The sequence below is a fragment of the Carlito syrichta genome, unplaced genomic scaffold (genome assembly GCF_000164805.1).
Source record: "Carlito syrichta isolate Samal-C Ts95f unplaced genomic scaffold, Tarsius_syrichta-2.0.1 Scaffold310863, whole genome shotgun sequence".
NCBI lineage: Eukaryota > Metazoa > Chordata > Mammalia > Primates > Tarsiidae > Carlito > Carlito syrichta.
In genome coordinates this window covers 36154-61991 of record NW_007254959.1, presented here as the reverse complement: position 1 = coordinate 61991, position 25838 = coordinate 36154, and the positions used below count along the sequence as shown (strand labels likewise).

General features: G+C 34.3%; 1 protein-coding gene across 1 annotated transcript in view; it reads right to left on the bottom strand.

Moving 5' to 3' along the window:
• The window catches only part of LOC103270934 (ovostatin homolog 2), a 51544-nt gene that overhangs the window by 12524 nt on the left and 13182 nt on the right, over positions 1–25838 (bottom strand). Inside the window, 11 exon segments of the mRNA XM_021717748.1 lie at positions 354–437; positions 1857–1908; positions 2620–2738; positions 4274–4403; positions 4673–4901; positions 5646–5742; positions 9113–9257; positions 10423–10593; positions 23626–23775; positions 24141–24336; positions 25319–25560. Coding sequence (XP_021573423.1) covers positions 354–437; positions 1857–1908; positions 2620–2738; positions 4274–4403; positions 4673–4901; positions 5646–5742; positions 9113–9257; positions 10423–10593; positions 23626–23775; positions 24141–24336; positions 25319–25560 — 1615 coding nt within the window.

The following is a 25838-nucleotide window of genomic DNA, read 5'->3' as shown; positions in this document are numbered from 1 at the left end:
AAATTTCTTTTCTACTGAGAAAATTTCCAACATCTTTATCAGGGAAAGTTAATTTTGATTATTTAATAGGTGGATTTAATATTTCTGATTCGTGGGTTATGATGGAATCTTTTGTCTTCTGAGCAGCAATTATCATCTACCAGAATAATGTGTTCTAGAAACATAGATTTGGAAAAGGTACTCTAATCCCTTCAGAAACCATAGAGAAATAACTATAGAGGATAATGTAAACAATAATTTCCTCCAACTGAGAGCTTGAGAAAATCTCTCCATGCTATTATTTTAAGAATTTTCAAGATTTTATTCAATCAAAATTTTCAAATAATTGTGAAACACAAATTTAATCAATTTACCCACAACCGTGAAAAAGCCTGTGGCTGATCCTTCTACTACATCTTTTGGCAAGTCCAAAAGTACCTGCTTGGATGCTTTGGTACCTGGAAAGAAAATATTGATAAAAAAGAAACGTGATAATTTCATTTTATAAACAATAGCAACGGATTTTGGGTACAAACATACTAGAAATCAGATTTTACAATTTTATTTTACAAGTTGCTTGTTAGAAGAGAAGAAATTGAGGGTTTGATCTAGTTTAGAATAATAATGCATTCAGAAAATGGTATATAAATCTGTGTTAGTGGCCCTGTTCTTCACTGTTTTTTACATTTTTCTACATATGGAAAAATCTAAAAACAAATGAAAAAACAACAGATGCTGGCGAGGATGAGGAGAAAAAGGTGCGTTTCTATACTGCTGGTGGAAATGCAAACTAGTGCAACCTCTTTGGAAGACAGTGTGATGATTTCAGAAAGAACTAGAAATTTACCCTTCATATGACCCAGCAATTTCCCTGTAGGGAATATACCCAGAGGAACTCAGATCATTCTACCAAAAAGATACCTGCACATGCATGTTTATTGCAGCACTATTCACAATGGCAAAATCATGGAACCAACTGTGCTGCCCATTGAAACTGGACTGGATAAAAAAAATGTGGTACATATACACAATGGAGTATTGTGCAGCTATAAAGAAGGACAAACATATGGACTTTGCAGCAACTTGAATGAACTTAGAGACTATCATACTCAATGATCTATCACAGAAACAAAGAACAGAGTACCATATGCGGACCTTGAACAATTATCATAATACTATAAGAAAGAGACGGCAGTAGTGGGAAACTGCCAAGGGAGGGGAAGTGGGATTGGCATTGAAGGAAACTGCCAGAGGAGGGGAGGCGCACCTCATCAACAAGGGTAACTGCATAACGAACATTTGTATACCTAACTCTGAATTGTATTCCACATCTTAAAAAAAAATTTTAAAGTTAAAAAACAAAACAAAGCAAAACTAGTGACTATGACATATAGAATAACATGAAAAAGGTAAAAAGCTTGAAGACTCTTATTAGGCATTAACATCAGATCATCACCAATCAGGTAAAATAATACTTATAATGACCATTCTCATAAAATAGGAGACTGAGGAGCAATGATGGTATCAATGGGTTATTTTATCCTAAGAATACAAAAGAAAAGATTATAGTATATGCTATTTGAGCATAATATTGATTTCCTATTGTTCAACATTGACAGGAGCCAAGAATATGCAAGATGGAAAAAAGTAGGTTGAAGCAGACCAATGTCATAGGTGAACTAAGAAAAAAATACTCATAAATATACTTTTTGTATGCCAAAATTATATAATGGTGATAAATCATAAAATTAATCCTACATGAAGTATTTAAAGTGAAATCACATGTCAAGTGGACTAATGTGAAAGGAGAGAAAATTAATTGACCCTGCTCACGAATTTTCTTTAGGATTAATTTGACCACCTAAAATACTTCTTACCTTCTGTACAGATAAGGAAACTCTGGGTGATTTCTTTTTCAATACCTTCAGGCTGTCAAAGAGTAAACAAAAACAAGCCAAAGCAATGAGTCTAAATGAGCTTTCCACGAAGGAAGAGAAATCAAGGATCAGTTCACATAAGCATGACTGGTACAAGTTTGTCTCTGAAAGAAGATTCATTCATCATCTCCCTCTGTTCATATCGGAAGTGACAGTACATTAACAACACCCATTTTAGACTTTGTGTTCTCGTGGGTTGGACAGGGATAACCTCGATGTCATTCACTGTGGGACACTCTCAACTTCTCTTATCCTGTCTAGAATCTTCAGTAGACAAATAAGTGTTCTGTAGAGTAGGGATCTGCTCAGAGGCAAAGCAAGACAGCTCCTCTAACAATGTTGATTCTTACTGGGGATGATGGGAAATAGATAGGAGTGTAGGACAAGTAGTATTTGCTTCTTGAATTTGAGACTCAGTTAAAAAAGAGTGAGAAGAAGAAAAGGGGTACAGAAAACATCATGAGTCAGGAGCAAGCAAAAAATTGTGAAGCCTGTTTCAAGTGTTAAGTTTTACTACCCTGGGTAAGGTATTAATTTAAAAAAGGATGATCTTTATGCTTTTCAAATTCATTTAAAATGGTATGTTGTGTCAAAGTAATTGTGGCCAATTAATTCTCTTCAAGGATAATGTCTGTCAGTACTTAACTCTTAGGTACTGCCAATTTCTCATCAGGAAAAGTTTGATATTTTTGTACATACATACCTCTACCAATAAACTTTTGACCACCGTGTCTTTCCAGTTTAGATTTTGTTGCCCTCTTGCTTCATTTGGGCAAGCACTACTTTGTTTGGATTCAGCAACTACAGTGATATTCAGTTTACCTGGAAAACATCCCCAAATATAAGTTAAAATGGCCGTTGGCCTCTTCTGTACTGGATAACGACTGAGTCTTTGAATCATATCTTGGATTAGATGAACCAAATTCCATCTTCACATTAATGCTTGAACCAAAATAGTTTTCTTCCTCTCCTGCCTGGATATAATGTGGTATGATCTGTTTTACCTATTTCAAAATTCCTATTATTAAGAAAGTAGTTAATTTTCTTAATTGGAACTCAAGAAATTGGGGGGAAGTAATATTCTACAAAGCCATCTGAGTTAATTCCTTTCTGTTATTGTTTATAAAGGTCACATTTGACAATATAGGCATAATAACATCAGATAACTAGGGCTTCACACTTTTCCCCAGGTCAAACAAACAAAAATAAAGCAATATTACATTGTAGAAAGGGCACTGTATTAAAATCAAGTACTAGCAAGGAATTCATTTTTTAAACTTCCTGCTATTTCATTATATAATTACAATTGATTTCTAGTTTCTTTATTTGTACAAATTAGAGAATCAAAAAAATTCTTTAAATTTTATATTACTTATGTACCTACATACCAATATATATATAACCAATATATTGTTCTTGTTTTTGTTGTTGGTGGTGGTGTGATTTATTTGTTTTAAAAAGCTTGCTACTAAACTCTTAGAACTGTGTCCTCTGTTTAATGTCATAAAGCCATACAAGTTTGTAAATTATTCTATCTCAATTGCCAGGGTCAGATTTTTGAAATCCTTGTGTAGTAGAATAATTGAGAAACTTAAAATCTAACAGAAAAATAGTCTGAAGCAGATCAACATCAAATGCAAACTAAAATCTCATAAATATACTCTTTGCTGCTAATATAATACAGTGACTATGGTACACACAAAAAAAGAAAAAATAAAGAAAATTTGAATGGCATTACATCTAGCATCCCTTGTTTACTAAGGTGTTTAACTTTTCCATTCCTATATTTTCAATAAAATACAGATTTATTTTTCTATCTTATAGATAGCATATGCATTAAGACAATATCCTCAGTATTTGATTTTAATTTAAGTGTTTAGTGGTTTTGGTGTCTCATAATACATTTTTAGTAAATTTACAAATCTTAGCATTATGATTGAGCACTGTGATTGAGGAGCAATTTTTATATAGGTGGCATGGGTCCCTGATAGAAGATGAAGGAGCTAATGAGAAGTGAAAGAATTTAAGTAGTGTTAATGACAATATGGCCTTTATTGGGGATGCAATATATTCCTAACATGTAGGACTTGATAGGTCATGCAAGTTAGTGTTTATATTGTATTCTAATTACATTATACTTTTGTACAAATGAGTGGTAGTTTTTTGTTCTACATAGCATTAGTAACCAGAAATTCGATTATCATAGATTAGAATTTTAATGGAGAGTAAAGGAAAGAAGAATTAAAAATGTGAGGGAGAGAAACATGTTTGAATAGAGAATTTGAGGAAAATAAATGGAAACAATAAAAATGGACTGGTTTTCCATGAGAGACTGGTGTAAACTTATAGCTGCTTACCCAACTTCTTAGGTATAACAATCCAGAAATATGTTTTTCTCTCTCCAGCTTGGATAATTTCACTGCCATTGTTTTTCAGAGTGTTGCTATTCGCTTCATAATTCTGAGATGCTTCCAATTGAACAAAAATCTAAAAACAAAAATAAAAAAAACCAATTATGATAATGAAGGTGGCACATGAATGCACATCATTATGAAATGTCACTCCCAAATGGTATTTAAATTACTGCTGTGAATTAAAGCAATTATTTTTGTTTAAGAAACATGAAGACGTCTTATCCATTTATAGTACCATCTTGCATTTGAAAATAAAGAGAATATGGCAATATTCAAGGAAAATATTAAGGAATCTCTTAGCTTTGTTAGATTTTTGCCTCTAGATCAAAGAGAACAACTTACCTCTACACATGTATTCAGGTAGCTGAAGACATTGACAATCAAATCAAATTGTTCATTTCGAGCAACCGAAAAAGGTGAGGCTATTTCAACAAAGAAAGATTGGGAGACATCCAGGGTGATTGTTGATGAAATACCAAATCCAGCATCAGCATTCACACAGAAGCCATTTGCCTTCCATTGGGTTATTGTATCAGGAATGAGGAATGAAAGATTTGCTGAACCGGAGGAACTGCAAGGAACGGATATTGATAAAAACACATTCTTCGTATAAACCAAGAACCTAAATTTAGTATAAAGTAAGCAAAAAAAAAAAAAACTGGCCAGACTCCATGGCTCATGCCTGTAATTCCAGCACTTTGGGAGTCCAAGGTAGGAGTACTGCTTGAGCCCAGGAGTTTGAGGTCAGCCTGGGCAACACAGAAGACCTCATCTCTACCAAAAAAAAAAAAAAATAGCCGGTCATGATGGTGAGCTCCTGTAGTCCCAGCTATTCCAGAGACTGAGGCAAAAGGATCATCTGAGCCCAGGATGTCGAGGCTGCAGTGAGCTGTGATTGTGCCACTATGTTTCAGCCTGGGTGACAGAGTGAGACCCCTAACTCAAAAAAAAAAGTTAGTAAAGGTTAAAAACTGAGTTTCAGTGTTTGAACAGGACATTAGATACAAATCTTGCCAGCTGAATGTCTATAAATCTTAGAAAGGTCACACTTTAAAAAATACATTATTTTTTAAAAAATTGAAGCAGCTCAAGTCTATCTGCATGAAATGAATAGAAGAGAAACTTTTGGTGATGGGAAAACAATAATCAAGAAAAAAGTAAAACCAGTGTGTGATCAGTATATGCAAATAAAAGGTATTGTATATTTTACAAATATGGTAACTATTTTATTAAACCAGAAATAAAAGTTATGAAATAAAAAGATAAAGAAAATAGAAATAAAGACACACAGGAGAGAAGACTGTTAAAAACTCACTCAACACTGATGAAGTCCCAAAGCCATGTCTCTGGGAAATTTGTTCTTACTGTTTCCATTATAGCCTGTTCTACGTGCTCAACATTTTCTCCCATGACTTCACTAACTAGAAGAAAAGAGAAATTGAGTATTTATCTTTTTAGAGAGATTAAAAGTATATGTTTCAGTGTTACATACCTAAAAGCTAGCTAGGTCTTTACACATGTTTAGTGGGCCTTCGTATGAAGCATGAAGGAATTTGCTCCTGAGCTCGTCAATCATTGAAAATTTCAACATAAACATTAGCATTTTGATGCTCAAATTTCTGTTATTATTAAAAGCAACAACAAATACATGAGCAAAAATAACACATAACCTATGTTAGACAAATTTAGAGAAAGTATTTCCTTTTACTGACTCAAGCTTCTCATCTGACATTCAGTACCAATGCCACTAGCTAATATTACTTTGTTAAAGTGTTTAATAATATAAAATTTTCAGAAGATTTTCTTTCACTTGCTTGTCCTCTAGAATGCATTTGGCATTCTTAGTCACTGTGTCCTTTTGAAAATAGTATTGTTAACTTTATCATACCACATCCTTCTAGTTTTCTTATTTTTGCCACACTCAAGTCTCTTCCTATGTGAACTTTTCATCCTTGACTTGTTGCTAAGAGCTCTGCTTTAGGTCCTCTTCTTCCCACATGCTGTCTTTTCATTAATATTCTCACACTTGCCCTCCTGCAATATTTACGCTGATGCCTCCTCAAGCTGTGTCTTCCACTGGGATCTGTCTCCTGAGGCCCCAACTAGTGCATCCAGCACCCTTGCATACATTTCTTGTGGATGATCAACAGGCATTTCAAATATAACTGTTTCAAAAGTAAGCTCATTATATAATATCTTCCTCTTTTCTCTCTCCAGTATTTTCATATCCACAAAAGGTACCAAAATCCACCCCCTTACCCAAGGTAGAAATTTAAGAATTGTCTTTGACCCTTCCCAATCTTGCATCTCTCATGGTTTACTCACCTACGAATGTTGTCTATTATTACTTGAAAATAGCACACAAATCTATCCATCCATGTTTATCTCTTTCCACTAAGTCTCAGTATAAATGTTACTTCCTCCAGGAGTACATAATAGGCCTTTGAGAAACTTAGGCCTCTTACATTCATATATTTTCATTGAGTACACTCTTCTCAGTTTCTTGGAATTACCTGTTTCACTGTAATGCTTCCCTCTTGGACTAAAAGTTTCAATAGAGCAGGGATTAAGCAACTGTCTTTACATTGTACAACACACTTTCTGGCCTCAATAAATGTTTGTTTAATGAATTAATAAATGGATGACTGAAGTAGGAACAGATTAAAGTAAATGACTGGGTTTCAGGACTTTCTATTTTGAGATACAAGACAGTGTAGATGTTTCTGATAGAGCTCACCAAATATGGTAGAATATAGCAGTAGAAAATTCAGTAGCTTTAACCTCTTACCAGGGGAACCTCTAAGTGAGTTAGGCTTCTGAACTTTATAGAGCCTCTTGAATACTCATTGAGTCTATTTTTGTATAAAGTTGTCAGGTTTCTCATCTTTCTCAAAGTGGAACTTCCAACACTCATCTCCAGGATCAATCCTACTTCAATCACTGGACTAATCTCAATGACAGGCCAGAGGGATTTAAACAATGCCATTCAAGTACTCTCAAATGCATCTGGAATACAGCTTTGCTTTTGGTTCTGTTATGTTGGCTTTGTTTTATTTTGTTCCTTGACCAAATTTCTTTGTTGGAAATTTGCTTAATTACCTTATTTGTGTAAGATAAGGGCCCAATTTTGTGCTTAAAGTTTTTACAATTGGAAATAAACAGGTACTTAAACATATTTCTCTGACTCTAGCTGTCTGGCTTTCAGGTCATCAAAATACTTTCAGTCCTGGACTCTGTGTATTTTAGTCTATATATAAGAAGGGTATAAAGAACCCATAGGAACACCTCATTGTCCTGTGTTATCCTCACTTACAATGGTTGTCCTTCCATGTCACCATACATTGCCTGTTCCTATGTACAATCATGAACTGCATAAGAATGTTTTGGTCAACAACAGACCACTTATACCATGATGGTCTTATAAGATTATAATAGAGCTGAAAAATTTCTGTTGCCGGTGATGTTGTAACTGTCATAATGTGGTAAAGCAACGCATTACTTACATGTTTGTAAACAAACCCGCTACACTGTCAGTCATGCAAAAAGTGCAGCGTCTACAATTATGTACAGTGTGTTATATTTGTTAATGACAATACATTTTACTGGTTTATATATTTACTATGCTATGCTTTGTATTGTTATTTTAGAGTGTACTTCTTTTACTTATTAAAAAAAGGTTAACTGCTAAATAGCCTCAGGCAGGTCCTTTGGGAGATATTCTAGAAGAAGGCATTATTATCACAAGAGATGACGGTTCTAGGCACATTATTGCCCTAAAGACCTTCCAGTGGGATGAGATGTGGATGTGGGAGACAGTGATATTGACCCTTACCCTGTGTAGACTTAGGCTAATGTGTGTATTTGTATCTTCATTTTTAACAAAAATGTTTAAAAAGTAAAAAAAAATTAATAGGAAAAGGTTTATAGAATAAGGATATATGCCAAAAATAATTTGTATAGTTGTGCAATATGTTTGTGTTTTAAGCTGTGTTATTACAAAAGAGTCAAAAAGTTTATTAAAAATTAAAAAAAATTAGAAAGTAAAAAATTTATAGTAAGCAGAAGTTAATTTAATATTAAATAACATTTTGAAATAAATTTAGTGTACACTAAATATGAAGAGTTTATAAAGTCTACAGTAGTGTACAGTAGTGTTCTAAGCTTTCACATTCATTTACTTACTGACTCACTCAAAGTAACTTCCAGTCCTGTAAGCTCCACTCGTGGTAAGAGCCCTATATAAGTGTATCATTAAAAAAAGCTTTTATATCATATTTTACTGTACTTTTTCTATGTTTATATATAAATACTTACCATTGTGCTATAATTGCCTATAGTATTGAATACAGTAACATACTGTACAGGTTTGTAGCCTAGGAGCAATAGACTGTACCATATAGGCTAGGTGTGTAGGAGGCTGCACCATCTAGGTTAGTGTGAATATATTCTTTAACATTCACACAAAGTCAAAATAGTCTAAGGAGGCATTTATCAGAGCATGTCCTTGTCAGTATATAACACATGACTGTACTTCTGATACTGTGTTCTACCAATAAAAATAAACTTTTCACATCTGAAGTTAATTCTTCCTTGTAGCCAAAACGTTTCCAGACTCTGTTATTCTGCTTTATTCAATAGCCGAATGTCGAGCTATAGGAAAAACCATGGCATTATTTACATATAAAATCCTAATATTTTAATAATTTTATCTCAAATACATCCATTTCTATAAATGATTTTGACCACACCCTCCTCTCTGACACAAAATTCAAGAATACTCACATGCAATTCTAGATGGGGCGCTATGCATCAGTTTGTAACTTCCTGTTCCTAGAGGTACTGGCCGAAGGAATGGTAGCCTCCTCTCCATTGAACAGACTTCTGGTTTTCGGTAATGGAGATTGGTAAAAGCTTTCAGACCCATAACCTTTAAAGAAACAAATAGCAAAAAAGTTGATTATTCCTTTCATGCAAGAACTAGAAAAGACCTACTAAGTTATCATGATAAACTACAAAGGCTTATATAAGTACATTGTAATGACAAATACATAAAAATATACACATTTTATGTGCTAGCAAGCCTGAGAGCTTAGAAATTGTCACCTCTATTCAACTCACAAAAAAAACTCCTCAAAAAACGTAGAGAAAATATGATAATCACTATGATTTATCTAGCACTTATGTGCTAGCATTTTGCTAAATATTTTACATCTTTCTCCAGTTAGTCTTAAATAAGAATACTAATGAAATTGGCACTATCATTGCCCTAATTAACATCAAACTCATGCACACACACACACTCATTAAACATAACGCAGGCCAGGATTGGTAGCTCAGCCTGTAATCCCAGCACTTTGGGAGGTGGAGGCAAGTGGACTGCCTGAGCCCAAGGGTTTGAGAACAGCCCAGTCAACTTGGCAAGACCTCATCTCTACAATAAATAAAAATTAGCCGGATGTGGTAGCACGTGCCCATAGTTCTGGCTACTTGGAAGCTTAGGCAGAATGATTGCTGGAACCCAGTAGGTCGATGCTGGGGTGGCTGTGAAGGTGCCACAGCACTCCAGCCTGTGTGACACAGAGACTCCAATTCAGAACAAAACAAAACAAAACAAAACAAAACCATAATGCACACTCAGTAAATTGAAGAGCTGGGACTTGAACTGCAGTTGGTCTGATTCAATGTCCCTTTTCTTATACACCTGTGCCTCTGGTTATAAAGATCCTTTCATGGAAGCCTCAGCATATCTAATGAACAACCAAAGTATATATGGAGTCCAGACCCTATTTTAACCTCTTGATTTGACTATTTCTTAATAACATTTATTGCAATAAGTTGGAGACAATCTTATCATTTCCAACATGATATTTTATAATTTCAACCATATAATTTATTTTCAACAAAAGGAGAAAATCGACAAAAATCAACATCTCATTTTTATTAGACAATGTATGTGTACCCTATTAGCAAATTACATACACCAGTCTCAAAGTATAGGAAGAAAACTGTATAATAAAACATCATGATACATTATAAAAACTAAAATTAAAATTGAGATGGAAAATAGTTTACGAAATCTTTAGTGTTCTTACTCTGATAATATCATAGATGTCTCCATCCCCAAAGTTGCTGACAGGTATATAATATAAGCCATTGTAAAACATATCCTTCTGAGGAATGCAAGGGTCTACCTTGCCATCATCAAGATCCAGACCGTGGTAGAAATAACCATATAGTTCTATATTTGGAAGTAAATTGTACACCTATGAGAAAAATCACATAATTAGCAATGATTGTAAGCATTTCTTTTAAAATTACAAAATGGGAAAGTTTTGTGTCATAACCATTTATTCTTGTTTTTTTTCTTTATGAGCATGACCATAAATTTAAACCAACATTTTTGTATCAATCATGTTTACAAAAGGTTTCATCTTTGGTAAAAGTTAAAAGGGGATGTAAGAAAGAGATGCTGGAGATCTACAGATTAATCCAAGGCCTAGTTTATAGGTAATTCATTGAAATTATAATGCTAGAACTGCCAGGTCTGTAGGGTAATAATATAGATGACTAATATTTTTAACATTACTAAGATATGGAGAATACCATGACCTTTGAATTATTTGTTAGTAGAGAAAAAGACACCAAATTCCAGAGCTCCCGCAGCTGCTAAAAATCCAAGAATGTGTAAAGCTGTAGAGGAAAGTCTTAAGAGACTAACGGACACCACATCAACTTCAGATAAAAGAAAGTCCAACATTATGTCAACATATAAACATAGTCTTTGGATTTAATAGTTCTCAGCACAGGCTCTGTGGAAAAGACTTGAAATACAAGGGACTGAAAGTGACAACTTCAAAAAACCATGGCTAGTGGAAAATAATCAAATCAAAAGGAGAGGCATGCTGACCAATGGAGACAAGGCACTTGAAGGAAGGAGGTAATATGGTCAAATGAAGAACACGAAGAAGAAGAAGGAGAAGGAGAAGAAGGGGAAAAGGAAGAGGAAGAGGAGGAAGAAGAAGAATTAAAGCATGCTATCCTCTCCACTTCCATTTCCATTACCAATATTTATTTTAAAAATTATATTTTATTAAAATAACAGGAAAGTGCACTCTTCACCTATACACACTGTCCACAAAATACCAGGAAATAGACAAAAAATTAACTCTTTACAAAGCTGCTATAAAATAGAAAATGTAAATTAAAGCATCTCAGCTAATAAAACTTCTCTATTAAAGTAATTAACTAACTAAATAGAGAAAAGATACCAAAACACTTCAATATAAATTAAATATTCTCAGACATGCACTTGTGGTATTTTAAAAGCACTATAAATCAAAAACTCAATAAAGAGAAAATATAAATAAAAATCAAATAGAGATAAAATAAAAATTTATTGAAAAAATAGACAAAACCATATTAGAAATAAACTCTAAAGTGTAAGGACCTCAAAAGAAATCAATTGAAGGAAAACCTTAAAAGTAGCACAGAGGAAAAACAAAGAGAGAATAAAAAGTGTGAGGAAAAAATGAAAACAGGTCACAGGCAAAGTAGTGGAATTTGGAAAGCAGGCAAAGAAGACCCAACATATGAATAGAGCTTTTTAAGAAATGATAAAAATGGAAAGACTAATATTTAAAATTATAATTGAAGACACATCTTTGGGAAATTAAAGAATATCTGAGTTTACATATTGCATGGGTCCATTGAATATCTGGCAAAACTTTCATCAAACAATAAATTGTTAGAGGTATTTTACTAATGTTATTAGACTATACTTTTTGGAAAATATTCTTCAAGGCCTTTAGATATAAAAATAGAATAACTCACAATGGAAAATTAATTAAATGACTGTCAGAATCCTCAAAAGCAATATTTAAAGCATCAATAGTGGAGCAACATTTTCAAGAAACTTAAAGAAAGTGGGAACCAAGGATTTAAGATACAAATAACCTGTCCTGCATGTATAAAGGTTTTAGAATAACAATTTTCATATGAAAATTTCAGGAAATTCTATACCAGTTTAATCTTCTGAGGTATCTAGTAGAGAATGAGCTTTCTATAAACCAAAAAATGAATGAGGAAACTGGCAAAACTTTGTGAATATGAGGGAAAAGACAGGATATAAGCAGTATATGTTCTGACAAAGAAGGAAAAACACAACTATAAAATGAGGAAAGGGGGAGAAAAAAGTAGAAACTAAAGTACGGTTATAAACTATTGTTTAGGTAACAGGTAGATTTTTAAGAATACCACTTTAAAATAATGGACTAGATATAAAGGTTAAGCGAGAAAAAAGTGAGATTCGGATATATAACAATGTTCACTATCTGGGGAATGGGCCACCTGAGACCCATCCCCACCACTACTATACTTCCTGAATCTAAACTTTAAAAATGTGCCGGGCTCGGTGGCTCAGCCTGTAATCCCACGCCTTGGGAGGCTGAGGTGAGTGGATTGCCTGAGCCCGCAGGTTCGAGACCCGCCTGAGCAGCGAGACCTCATCTCTACAATAAATCAAAAAAATCAGCCGGGCGTGGTAGCGCATGCCTGTAATTCCGGCTACTTGGAAGGCTGAGGCGGAAGGATCGCCGGAGCCCGGCAGGTCGAGGCTGCGGTGGCCGGGAGCGGCCACTGCACTCCAGTCTGGGCGACAGAGTGAGACTCCAACTCATAAAAAAAAAAAAAAAAAAAAAATTAAAAATGTATATATGTACACAAGTGTAACCAGTAAAATAAAATTCAGCTTAACCTAAATACCTAAAAAAAAAACTTTAAAAATCTTTAGTAAAGTAACATACTCCAAAAACTAAGTAAATAAAGTAATTTAAAACACAGTAAGTACAAGAAAAATCATACAATAAAGTTGAGACCTCACATATAAATCATGTCAATACAAGTGAGTGGACTTAATTATTCTTTAAAAGAAAATATGTGTCTATATTTAAAAACAATAGCCAATACTATACTTTTTCCAAAAATAATTGTTTCAAAAGGTTAAATCTAAAGAACAGGTAAATAAAAATAACAAGAAAGCAGAGACTGTAGTCCTGATATAAGAGAAAATAGAATTAAGGTCAAGAGGCACTAAATAAGAAAGAGGAGAAAACTTGATACTCCTAAAAGTTGCAATTCATAATAAAGACCTTTTCTGTGTTAGTCCATTTTGTGTTGCTATGAAGGAATACCTAAGGCTGGGTGATTTATAAAGAAAAGAGGTTTATTTTTCTCATGGTTCTGCAGGCTGTGCAAGAAGTGTGGCATATTGCACATTTGGTGAGGACTGTAGAAAGCTCAAAACCATGGAGAAAAATGAAGGGTGAGCAGGTGTGTCCCACAGAAAGAGAATGAGCAAGAGAGACAAGAGGAGGCGCCAGACTCTTTCAAACCACCAGCTCTTGAATGAATTAATAGATCAAAAGTTTACTCATTACCTGGTGGAGATCATCAAGTCATATATGAGACATCTGCACCCATGACCCAAACATCTACTCAGTCCCACCTCCAACACTGGGGATCAAATTTCAATATGAAATTTGAAAGGGATGAATATTCAAACTATATCAAACAGTTATAAATATCTATGTACCAAACAATAAAACAGAGACTACAGAAAATACAAGGAGAAGCAAAAACACAATTAATAAGACATTTTGACATGTTACTCAATACAAGAAAGGTTAAGCAGATTTTAAGAAATAAGAATTCAAAAGATCTAAGTCATCAGATCTTATGGGTACAAAACAAACTGATAAGAGAGACTATATCTTCTTGACACATGCTGCATTTTCAAAAATGCTAAATATATTTGGGCACAAAAAGTATATCAGTAGGCTCCATAAAATAGAAATACTACTGATCATAAAGCAATATAGCTAGAAATTAAATAGAAAACTCTAAAATAAAAAGACATTTCTAGATATAAATTATAAAATGTTCTAGTAAGTCAATTTTCAGTGAAAGGGTAAATACAGGCAAATTATACAATTTCTGAAAAATAATGTATCGGGATATGTGGGGTACTGTAGAAGTAGGGATCAGAGAAAAATTCAGAAACTTGATACCTAACAGCTAAGATATATTTATGAAAATGATGTGAATTTCTAAATAAAAAAGTTAAAAGTAAAAACAAAAAGATGAGGCACTAGTAAGGAAATAAGAAAGATAAAAGTAGAGATTGATGTGGTAGAGTACAAGAAAACCCTTATTGCATCAAATTAATAAATTAAAATCATATTTTTGAAAACTTGGCAAACTAGAGAAGTCACTAAATGATCAAATCAGAAAAAAAGAAAATACAAATTAAAAAACAAAAATTGCATAATAAGGAATAAAAAATAAAAATGAGAGATGTAACTACTGATGCAAGGAACACAGTTTTAAAAAATTATATTTCTTTATACCTTTCAACAAAAAATTTGAAAAACCAATGTAAAAGTCTTAATTTCTTAGGCATATATAATATGCCAAAACTGACAAGAGTAGGGAGAGAGTGCTTTAACAAACGAATTTTCAAGAAAGAAACAGAGAAAGTTATCAAAAACGATCATACACAAATGCACCGGCATAGATAGTCTTCCAGTTATTCTAATGTCAAGAACAAGACAAGAATACCATTCCCTCTGCAATTTATCACCATACTGAAATAGGGCAAAAGAAAAAAACAGAGGCACACACATTAAAAAAAAAGAAAAAAATTATATCATTCACTGATAATGTGGCAGTATATGCAGAAACCAATGAAAAAAGGAATTGCATATATAAATTTATCCAGTAGGTTAACAAAATATAAAATAACTATAAAAAAGCTCCCAGTATATAAACAATAACATTAGAACACATAATAGAAGACAAAACTTCATTTACAATAGCAACAAAAAAATTAAATTCTACAAATTAAGCTTAACAGAAAGAATAGAAGAAAATTATTCAAAATTAAAATTTATGAATGACAATCAAGTGCACTTTGGTCAATAAAAAGGCATTTCTTATGCTGAGGTAAGACATCTCACCATCAGGATAAGGTTCCTTTATAAATTCAGTGCAGACATAAGAAAAATATCAGTAAGCTTTTTTCCTGGAGTTAGACAAGTTGAAAATAAATTATGTGAAATCAAATGAAAGAAGAGCTAGGGAAACGCTGAAATTAAAGAGCTGGGGCAAGAAGAGCTGAGGCGGGTGAAGAAATTGATGCCTATCAACAATTAACATGTACTACAAAGGCTCTGTAGTTAAAACACTGGTGCTGGCACACGAAAAGACAGTCAGATGGATGGAATAGAAATATAAAGTCCAGAAATAATAAGTTATGCAGAAATCAGCATAACTATAAATAGACATATGATATGTGACAGCCCGGCTCGGTGGCTCAGCCTGTAATCCCATGCTTTGGGAGGCTGAGGTGAGTGGATTGCCTGAGCCCGCGGGTTCGAGACCCGCCTGGGCAACTTGGCGAGACCTCATCTCTACAATAAATAAACAACAACAACAACAAAAAAATCAGCCGGGTGTGGTAGCGCATACCTGTAATTCCGGCTACTTGGAAGGCTGAGGCGGAAGGATCGCCGGAGCCCAGCAGGTCGAGGCTGCGGTGGCCAGGACTGCACTCCAGTCTGGGCAACACAGTGAGACTCCAACTCAAAAAACAAAACAAAATAAAACAAAAAAGCAATATGATATGTGATAAGAGAAGTATCTCAAATCACCAGAACAAAGATGACGTTGTGTCAACTGGCTAGTCATTAATTAAAGAAAAATAAATTAGATAAATACGAGTCCATATTCTAGATAAATACTATTCTATATACTCCCTGGGAAAAAATGATTGCTTTCAAGGATAGTGTGAAGTTACAAGATAGGACTGGAATATCTTCTGCTGGGAAATTGGTAAGTGCTGAAAATATTATCTGGGTATGTCACAAGAATATAGGGAACAACCTGAAGATGCTCCCACTGGTAAACTTGGGACAATTTTTTTTTTTTGAGTTGGAGTCTCACTCGGTCGCCCAGACTGGAGTGCAGGGGCCGCTCCCGGCCCCCGCAGCCTCGACCTGCTGGGCTCCGGCGATCCTTACGCCTCAGCCTTCCAAGTAGCTGGAATTACAGGCATGCGCCACCACGCCCGGCTGATTTTTGGATTTATTGTAGAGATGAGGTCTCGCTGCCCAGGCGGGTCTCGAACCCGTGGGCTCCGGCAATCCACTCACCTCAGCCTCCCAAAGGCGCGGGATTACAGGCTGCGCCATCGAGCCCGGCTACTTGGGACAATTTGAGCCTACAAATAATTAAGAACAGTGATGAATTATAAACTATTGAGAAATAGAAATCCTCACATTCATATGTTCAAAAAAAGGAAGTAAAACTGAATAATTACTATGTTCCAACTTTGACTTAGGCAAAAATCATCAGTGAATGCTAAACCCAAGTTCTGATGAGGAGCGGGATATTTGTGTACACATAGTCTTGTTAAGCACAGAACGTTTATGAATTCAAGAGGGAAAATAATCAGTCATACAGAAAAACACCTTTATTACAAGGATCAAAGTTAACATCACCAATGATGGGAAATGGATCTTTAGTATCTTTGATCTTTTGTATCTTTTGTATCTTTGTATCTCTGTGGGTCAGGCTTGGTGGCTCAGCCAGTAATCCCAGCACTTTGGGAGGTCGAGGCAAGTGGATTGCCTGAGCCCGTGGGTTCGAGATCAGCCTGGGCAACTTGGCTACATTATCTCTGTGGTATTCTGGCCAGGGATGTATAATCTTCACCTAATCAGGAGAAATATCAAACAAACTTAAAAAGAGGAACATTCAATGAAAAACACCTGGCTTGCATTCTTCCAAAATGTCAAATTTATCAAAGAAAAGTTATCTTCCAGATGAAAGAAAATTGAAGAGACATGATTACCAAACATAGTGTGTGATTCTGTCCTGGGTCTCATACTAAAGGGGAAAAAAATGTAGTAAACAAGAAGACTTATAAAAATTGAACACAATGAGCAGATTAAATCCTAAGTATTGAATCAATGTTAAATGTTCTAAATTTGGTATTATAGTTATGTGGGAGAATATATTTGCTTTTAGACAATGAATACTGACACATTAAGAAATAGCATAACCTGTTGTATTTTCAAATGATTCAGAAAAAAATTTTTTTTGAGTCTCACTCCTTCGCCCAGGCTGGAGTACAGTGGCACGCAGGCTCACGGCCATACCAGCATCGACTTGCTGGACTCCAGTGATCCTTTCGCCTCAGCCTTCCAAGTAGCTGGAACTGTAGACACAAATTACCACGCCCAGCTATTTTTTATTTTATTGTATAGACGTGGTCAAATTGCCCAGGCTGGCCTCGAACCCACAGGCTCAGGCAATCCACCTGTCTTGGCCTCCCAAAGTGCTGCGATTACAGGCTGAGTCATCGAGCCCGGCCCAGAAAAAATTTTAAATGCTATATACGTGTGTGTGGTGGGGTGTGTGTGTGTGCGTGCATGCTTGCGTGTCTAGGGTGAAGAGAGTAAGAAGGAAAAAAACAAATGTGGCAAAATTTTAAAAATCAGTGACTTTGGTAAAGAGAACATGAGAGTTCTCTGTATAATTCTTGTACCCTTAATAACTATTTACAACTAAAAATGAAGCTTATATAAGAATATAAAAATAATATAAACTTATATAATATGTGTTGGAATTCACTCTTATGAGGAAGGACCAAAGAAAAACCCTTCAGAATTTATTTATTAAAAAGTTGTGTCTTTATTCGTACATGCTTAAACTTCAATCACCTTCAAAGTACTCTTCATTTGATGTAATATCTATCGAGATGCTTTTTTAACTGCTCAAAACATTTTTGACCTCATCAGTTTTGATGCCTTTTAGTACTTCTGCCGTTTTTTTTTGTTGTTGTTTCACTTCTTTCAAAATTACAAAATGTTTCCCCTTGAGGACTTTTTTAGATCCAGGAAAGCAACAACAACAAAAAATGTTGCTCTGGGTGAGATCTGGTGAATAGGAAGGGTGGGGCAGGAGATCCATGCCATTTTTGGTAAAAGACCTGTGTTCACTCAGCGTAGTATGTGCAAGTACATTGGTAAATTACCCATCATGAAATGGGCAAATACACCAAAAAATCTCCAAAAAAAAAAAAATAAATAAAATCACTAAAGCCAAATGAACGTAGTCTTTCACAACAATGCTAGGTGGTAGACTGATGCCAATGGGCTCCTAGAACACTTAACTAGAGGGTGTAACCTGTCCTAGAAAGGGTCTGCCTTCCAAAAAGATAATTATATTTTTTTAGTCCTCCCTTGGTGTATAACTTCACTTGACTCATACTATTAATAAAACTATCAATAATAAACAAAGGCAACACTTTTGTTTCTGATATATGAGACTTCTGAAAATGTCTCTAGAATTTATTTTTGAGATTCCTTGATGACTTTTCCTTGAGGCAGTTTTCCTAAGATCTTGCTATCTCTAATTGTAGAAAGGCTGAGTAGAAGGTATTTACTTTGGATTCATGAAACTCTTAGGTAAAAAATTATACATATACATACTCAATATTTTTGAGGCATAAAATGCTATTACATTTGGGTATATTTACTCAATATTTATGGATTAATTTGTCTTTTATTTGTTGATGCTTCTCAAAATTCTGAAAGCTGCTAACCAGAAGTTCCATCACTTAACTAGATTTACTGTAGACTGTTGAAAGCAGAATACAAACTGTATTTTTCAGTGAGGTCTCAAGTTTATAAAATAGTAATACTTTCAAAAAATATATTTTTAAAATAACAAAATATAAGCATGTCTAAGTGTTATTATTTTGAGTGATTTTAAAGATTTATTTTTGCTGCCTTCAAGAGACCCACTTAACTCACAAAGACTCCTGTAGCTCAAGGTAAAGGGGTGGGGGAAAATATTCCATGCAAATGGAAACCAAATACAAGCAGAAGTAGCCATTCTTATATCAGATAAAGCAGACTTTAAATTAACAACAGTAAAAGAAGACAATGATGTCTATTTTATAATGATAAAGTGATCAATCCAGTGAGAAGACATAACAACTTTAAATATATATGTGCCTAACACTAGAGCTCCCAGTTTTATAAAATAAGTTGTATTAGACCTAAAAAAAAAAAAAAAGAGAGAGACAGACAGCAATAAACTAATAGTGGGTGACTTCAACATTCCACTGACAGCAGTAGATACACCATCGAAAATCAACAGAGAAACATTGGAGTTAAATAAGACTCTAGAGGAAGTGGAGCTAACAGGCATCTACAGAACATTCCATTCCAAAACAATAGAACACACAATTTTCTCATCAACATATGGAACATTCTCCAAGATAGACCATACAATAGACCACAATCAAGTCTCCACAAATTCAAAAAAATCAAAATTATATAAAACACTATTTTGGACCACAGTGAATTAAAACTAGAAATTAACTCCAAGAAGAACTCACAGAATCAAAAAAAGGTATGGAAGTTAAACAATTTCATCCTGAATAACCTTTGGGTCAACAAGGAAATCAAGATGGAAATTTAAAAAATCCTTAAAATGAATGATAACAATGAAACAAGTTATTAAAACCTCCGAGATACAGTCAAAGCTGTGCTCAGAGGAGAATTTATAGTGCTTAAGGCCTCCATTAATGAGACTGAAAGATCGCATATCGATAACCTAACATTACAGCTCAAAGAAACACAAACAAACCAAACCTGAAGCTAGCAGAAAAGAAATAATGACTATCAGAGCAGAACTAAATGAAATTGAATTTTTTAAAAAAGTACAAAGGATCAATGAGACAAAAAGTTTGTTCTTCAAAAAGAAAACGTAAAATTGATAGACTACTAGCTAGATTAATAAAGAAATAAAGAGAGAAGATTCAAATTAGCTCAATCAGAAATGAAAAAGGAGACATTACAATTGATGGGAAGGAAATTCAAAAGGTTGTCCAAGACTATTATGAACACCTCTATGCAAAAAACTAGGCAATCTAGAGAAAATGGATACATTTTTGGAAACATACAACACCCCAGCCTTGAATCAGGAAGAAGTAGAAACCCTGAACAGTCCAATTAAGAATAGCAAGATTGAAACAGTAATTAGAAGTCTCCCAACCAATAAAAGTGCAGGACTGATGAATTCTCAACTGAATTCTACAGACCTTCAAAGAAGAATTGGTACCAATTTTATTGAAGCTATTTCACAAGATTGAAGAGGAAGGAATCTCCCTATCTTATTTTGGGAGGCCAGAATCACTCTGATATCAAAGCCAGGAAAAGAGATAATAAAAAAAGAAAACTACAAACCAATACCCCTTATGAACACAGCCATAAAATCCTCAACAAAATATTAGCAAGCTAAATTCAACAACACATTAAAAAAATAATATCCCACAACTAAATGGGTTTTATCCCAGGGAAGCAAGGGTGGTTCAACATATATGCAAGTCAATAAACATGTTCCACTAAGTAAACAGAATTAGAAACAAAAAAAGTATGATCATTTTAATAGATGCAGAAAAATCATCTGATAAAATCCAGCATCCCTTCATGATAAAAAATCCTCAGTAAAGTAGGCATCAAGGGAACAATCCTCAAAATAATAAAAGCTATACACAACAAACCCACAGTCAAAATATGTCATCCTGAACTGAGAAAACTTGAATACATTTTCCCTCAGAACTGGAACAAGGAAAGGATGCCCACTTTTGTTACTATTCAACAACGTATGGAAAGTCTTAGACAAAACAATAAGGCAAGAAAAAGAAATAAAGTGTATCTGAATTGGAAAAGAAGAAATCAAACGATCTCTGTATGCCAATAATATGATCTTATACCCAGAGAACCCCAAAGACTCCTTCAAAAGACTGCTTAACTTGATAAATGAATTTGGTAAAGTTATAGGATACAAAAATCAGCACACACAAATCAGTAACACTGCTATGCACCAATAGCGACCAAGCTGAGAATTAAATCAAGAACTCAATTCCATTTACAATAGTAACCAAAAAGCTAAAATACCTAGGAATATATTTAACCAAGGAAGTGAAAGATCTCTACAATGAGAACTATGAAACTCTGATGAAAGAAATTGCAGAGGACACAAACAGATGCAACTCTGATGAAAGAAATTGCAGAGGACACAAACATCCCATGCTCATGGATTGGAAGAATCAGCATTATAAAAATTACCATATTACCCAAAGTAACCTATTGATTCAAAGCGGTTCCTATCAAACAACCAATGTCATTTTTCACAGAATTGAAAGAAATAATCCTAAAATTCACATAGAACCAAAAAAAGAGCCAGAATTGCCAAAGCAATCCTAAGCAAAAGAGCAAAGCTGGAGGCATCATATCACCTGACTTCAAATTATACCACATGGCTGTAATAATCAAAACAATATGGTACTGGTACAAGAGCAGATACATCGACCAATGGAACAGATAGAGTATCTAGAAATAAACTCAAATACCTACAACCAATTGATCTTTGACAAAGCAGACAAAAACATACACTGGGAAAGGAACTATGTATTCAGCAAATGGTGCTGAGAAAGTTGGATAGCTACCTGGAGAAAAATGAAACTTGATCCCCATCTCTCCCTATATATAAAAATTAACTCAAGACGGATTGAAATCTTAAATGTCAGACCTGGAATCACAAATATCCTAGAAGAAGACCTAGGAAAAACTTTTATGGACATCAGCCTAGGCAAAGAATTTATGGCTAAAATCCCAAAAGCAAATGCTACTAAAACAAAAATAAATAAGTGGGACTTAATTAAAATAAAATCTTCGGCACAACAAAAGATATAATCAACAGAGCAAACAGACAACAGAATGGGAGAAGATATTCACAAACTATACATTCTGACTAATATTCAGAATCTATAAATAATTCAAAGAAATTAGCAAGAAAAAAGCAAAAGACTTCATTGAAAAGTGGGCAAATGCCATGAATAGATATCTTTCAAAAGAAGATATACAAATGGCCCTCAAACACATAAAAAATTCTCAACATGATTCATCATCAGGGAAATGTAAATTAAAACCACAATAGGATACCATCTCATACCGTAAAAATGACCATTATTAAAAATTTTTAAAAAAGATTCTGACATGGTTGTGGAGAAAAGGGAACACTTACACATTGTTGGTGAGAGTGCAAGTTAGTACAAGCTCTATGAAAAGTGGTGTGGAGATTACTCAAATAACTAAAAGTAGGTACACCATTTGATCCAGCAATCCCACTACTATGTATCTACCCTAGGGGACAGAGATCATTATGTGACAAAGACACCTGCACCTGCATGTTCACTCTAGCACAATTCACAATTGCAAATCAACCTAAATGCCCATCAACCAATCAATGGATAATGAAAATGTGGTATACTACGCAATCATAAAAAGAATGAAATGATGTCCTTTACAGCAATATGGGTTGGAGCCGGAGATCATCATCCTAAGTCAACTGACTAAGAAACAGAAAACCAAATAGCACACATATGTGGGAGCTAAGTGGTCACAAAGATAGAAATAATCAACACTGGAGACACCAATGAGGTGTTAGAGTTCAGGAACTGCCTGTGAGGCACAAAGTTCACGATCTGGGGAACAGGCCACCTGAGACCCAATCCCCACTATTATACAATATGTTCATGTAGCAAATGTACATGTATACACCATGAATTTTGAAATTAAAATTAAATGAATAAATAAAAAGATTTTTTTCTTATGCTTTTGTGTGTTTTCTACAATACATTAGCATAATCTTAAAAACCAGAAACAATTATTAGATTAGACTTAAATATGATCATAAATTCCAATAGTTATATACATGTATTTGTGTTAAAAATAAAGGGAAATTTCCAACAATTGTTAGCTGAAATCATTTTTATGTGACCCTCTCTAATTTCTGGTCTGGGAATGTTTTAAAAAAATAAGATCCATTGATAGATAATAACTTTAAACTGAATCCAAGCATATCCTTGATCATAGAGATTTATTTTTAATTCTAGGTTTTTACTTCTAAGATTATATCTACAGTTTTACAAAAAATCACAGTGTTGTAAAATTCCTAACCTGTTGTAATTATCTATAGAATTACATATTATGATAAGTTCTCTTGTGTCATCAAGACAATTAAGTAAGTATCCCATGATGGAACAAAGGAAGAAGAAATTTAATATTGTTAACGTGTTCCATCTCAAATGAAAACATTATCTGAAGATTAAGACTATGGGAGGCCCCTAAAAATGAGGAACGTGAGGAAATCAGAGAGCTTACACTTTCAGCTGACAGCTGTTGTTCCGATTTCAGTAGAAGGACACTTTTATCCACAGCCTGGAGGGCACAGAATGATTCAGGAGCCGCTTGAAGATAGAGACTAGCATTGGAGCCAGGTAGTCCCTGGTCCTTTGAGAACTTTATGCTAACCTGAAATAGAGAGAGAAAAGGAATGAGAGTAGAAATAATTTCATCTGAAGATAATTTTAATAATTCAGTCTTATTTAAATAAATCCTTATGGATTCCTATACCTATATTTCTCCTGCTCACTCTCATTCTCAACTCTCTTGGTGGGGACATCCCCTTAACTACCCTCCTGTCATCTCAGCATTAGTACTGCTACACTGCTACCAGAGTATGCATTCTGTGTGGTGATTCTGTCATACTCTAATAATGTAATTATACCAACACTAAACTATGTAAAGGTTAAAGGAGTCAGATAAGAAGAATACAACAGGAAGCAAACTGTTCATACTTTTCACTTTGGACAGATCAGACAGAGAAGAAACATCACCTTGTTTTTAAAGCACTTGTCAACCTGGAATCTGACACTGTCAGCCACAATTTCCCCACTGGGGTGAAGGGTGTAGACAAACATGACGGCCACAGGAGCCAGATCAGCACTGATGTTGATTGGGAATGAGAAGTTTCCATTCCAGGCTGGGTAAATAGGAAATCAACAGATACAATGCCAAAAGTTTCCTGGATCACTGGGTACACTTAGATAGATAAAAGAGAATAAAGCTCATAAATAGAAAGAGTAAAGTGGGCTTTGTTTTAAAGGCAAGTAAATTAAATAATGGGAAGTACCTATACAAATAAAGAATACTGTGTAATTTAGGTGATAACGATTCTGGGATTTGGGATATCACTTTTCTGTAATGTATTTTGATAACTTGGCGATAATAGAAGTAGATTGAAACCTCCTTTATCAAAATATGTAGTAGCTTATCTTGGGCCATGCTATTATCCTTCATCTACAGATTGAAATAAGAGCTCTTCCTAACTTTTTGACTCTATCACTATATTTTCTTAAAAAGAAAAAAAAAATGAAGGTAGAGTACATAATTAAAAAAAGAATGTAATATATATATATACCTTTGTTTCTGATTTCCTTTTGTCCACTGAGGAAGATAGCTCCTTTAACCATCATCTGTGTAGGTCAACAACAACAAAAAACACAATACATATTATCTAATATCACATCATATTATCAGTACAATAATCATTAGGTAATGAATTGTCTGATAATAATTCTACTCCGCAAGATAAGGCAGCTTCCACAAACAATATTAAAAATGGATTTGCATAAGTTGGAAAAGAGCAGAGAAAATGACTATAATCAATTGAGAGCCTATTCTATACTAGAAATTTTGTGAACAATGTGCAATGCACGGTGCAAGGTGATAGACACATAAAGCTCTGAAATTGTCTCGACTGTCTGACTTCTAATATGTCTTCATTACTCATTAACTTTGTGGCTTAAGTTGTTTAGCATTTTTGACTTGTTCCTTTATCTGCAAAATGAAGATAATCATAAGACTGCTTAAACAAGTTAGCTTATAAAACCCTTATAACAATGTCTGACACTTAATACTTACCCTAGGCACTCAGATGACCATGACATGACTGATGTATTGAGCTATATTGTGCTGAACAGACTTGCGATTAGACAGGATTCCAAGAATCCACTAGCTAAGACTCACCAAATAGAAGAAGTTTACATTTGAGTCATCCTTATATGCTTCACTGTTTAGAGAGTAATGCACAGTGACTATCTTCTGTTGATTACATCTAAGCTGCTTTGGTTCAGGAACAATCTTCAGAAAGCTGTTGGTTCGGGAGTAAAAGCGTGAGACTGAGAAATGAGCATCTGCATACTCAGGCGTCAACCAGCTGGGAAGATAGCAGCTCTTAGGTCGGATATATGTAGCCTAATATGACAAAAGAAAGTGAAAGGGGTTAAAGCCTAAAGATACTTCATTAGGTTGATAAAGAATTGTTTTGTTTTTACTCTATAACTGAAGTCAGAGAATTGGGCTTAAGCCTTGTTTCTTTCAGCTACATTTAAATACTGAGAAATTTATTTAACTGCAAAATTCTGTTTAAGCAGCAGGAACAAAAGAAATCATATTATCCCCCTACCTATGTATGAAATGGTCGAAGAAAGAAAGTAAAACTACCCTCAAGATGTTTATAGTTTGTCAGATAA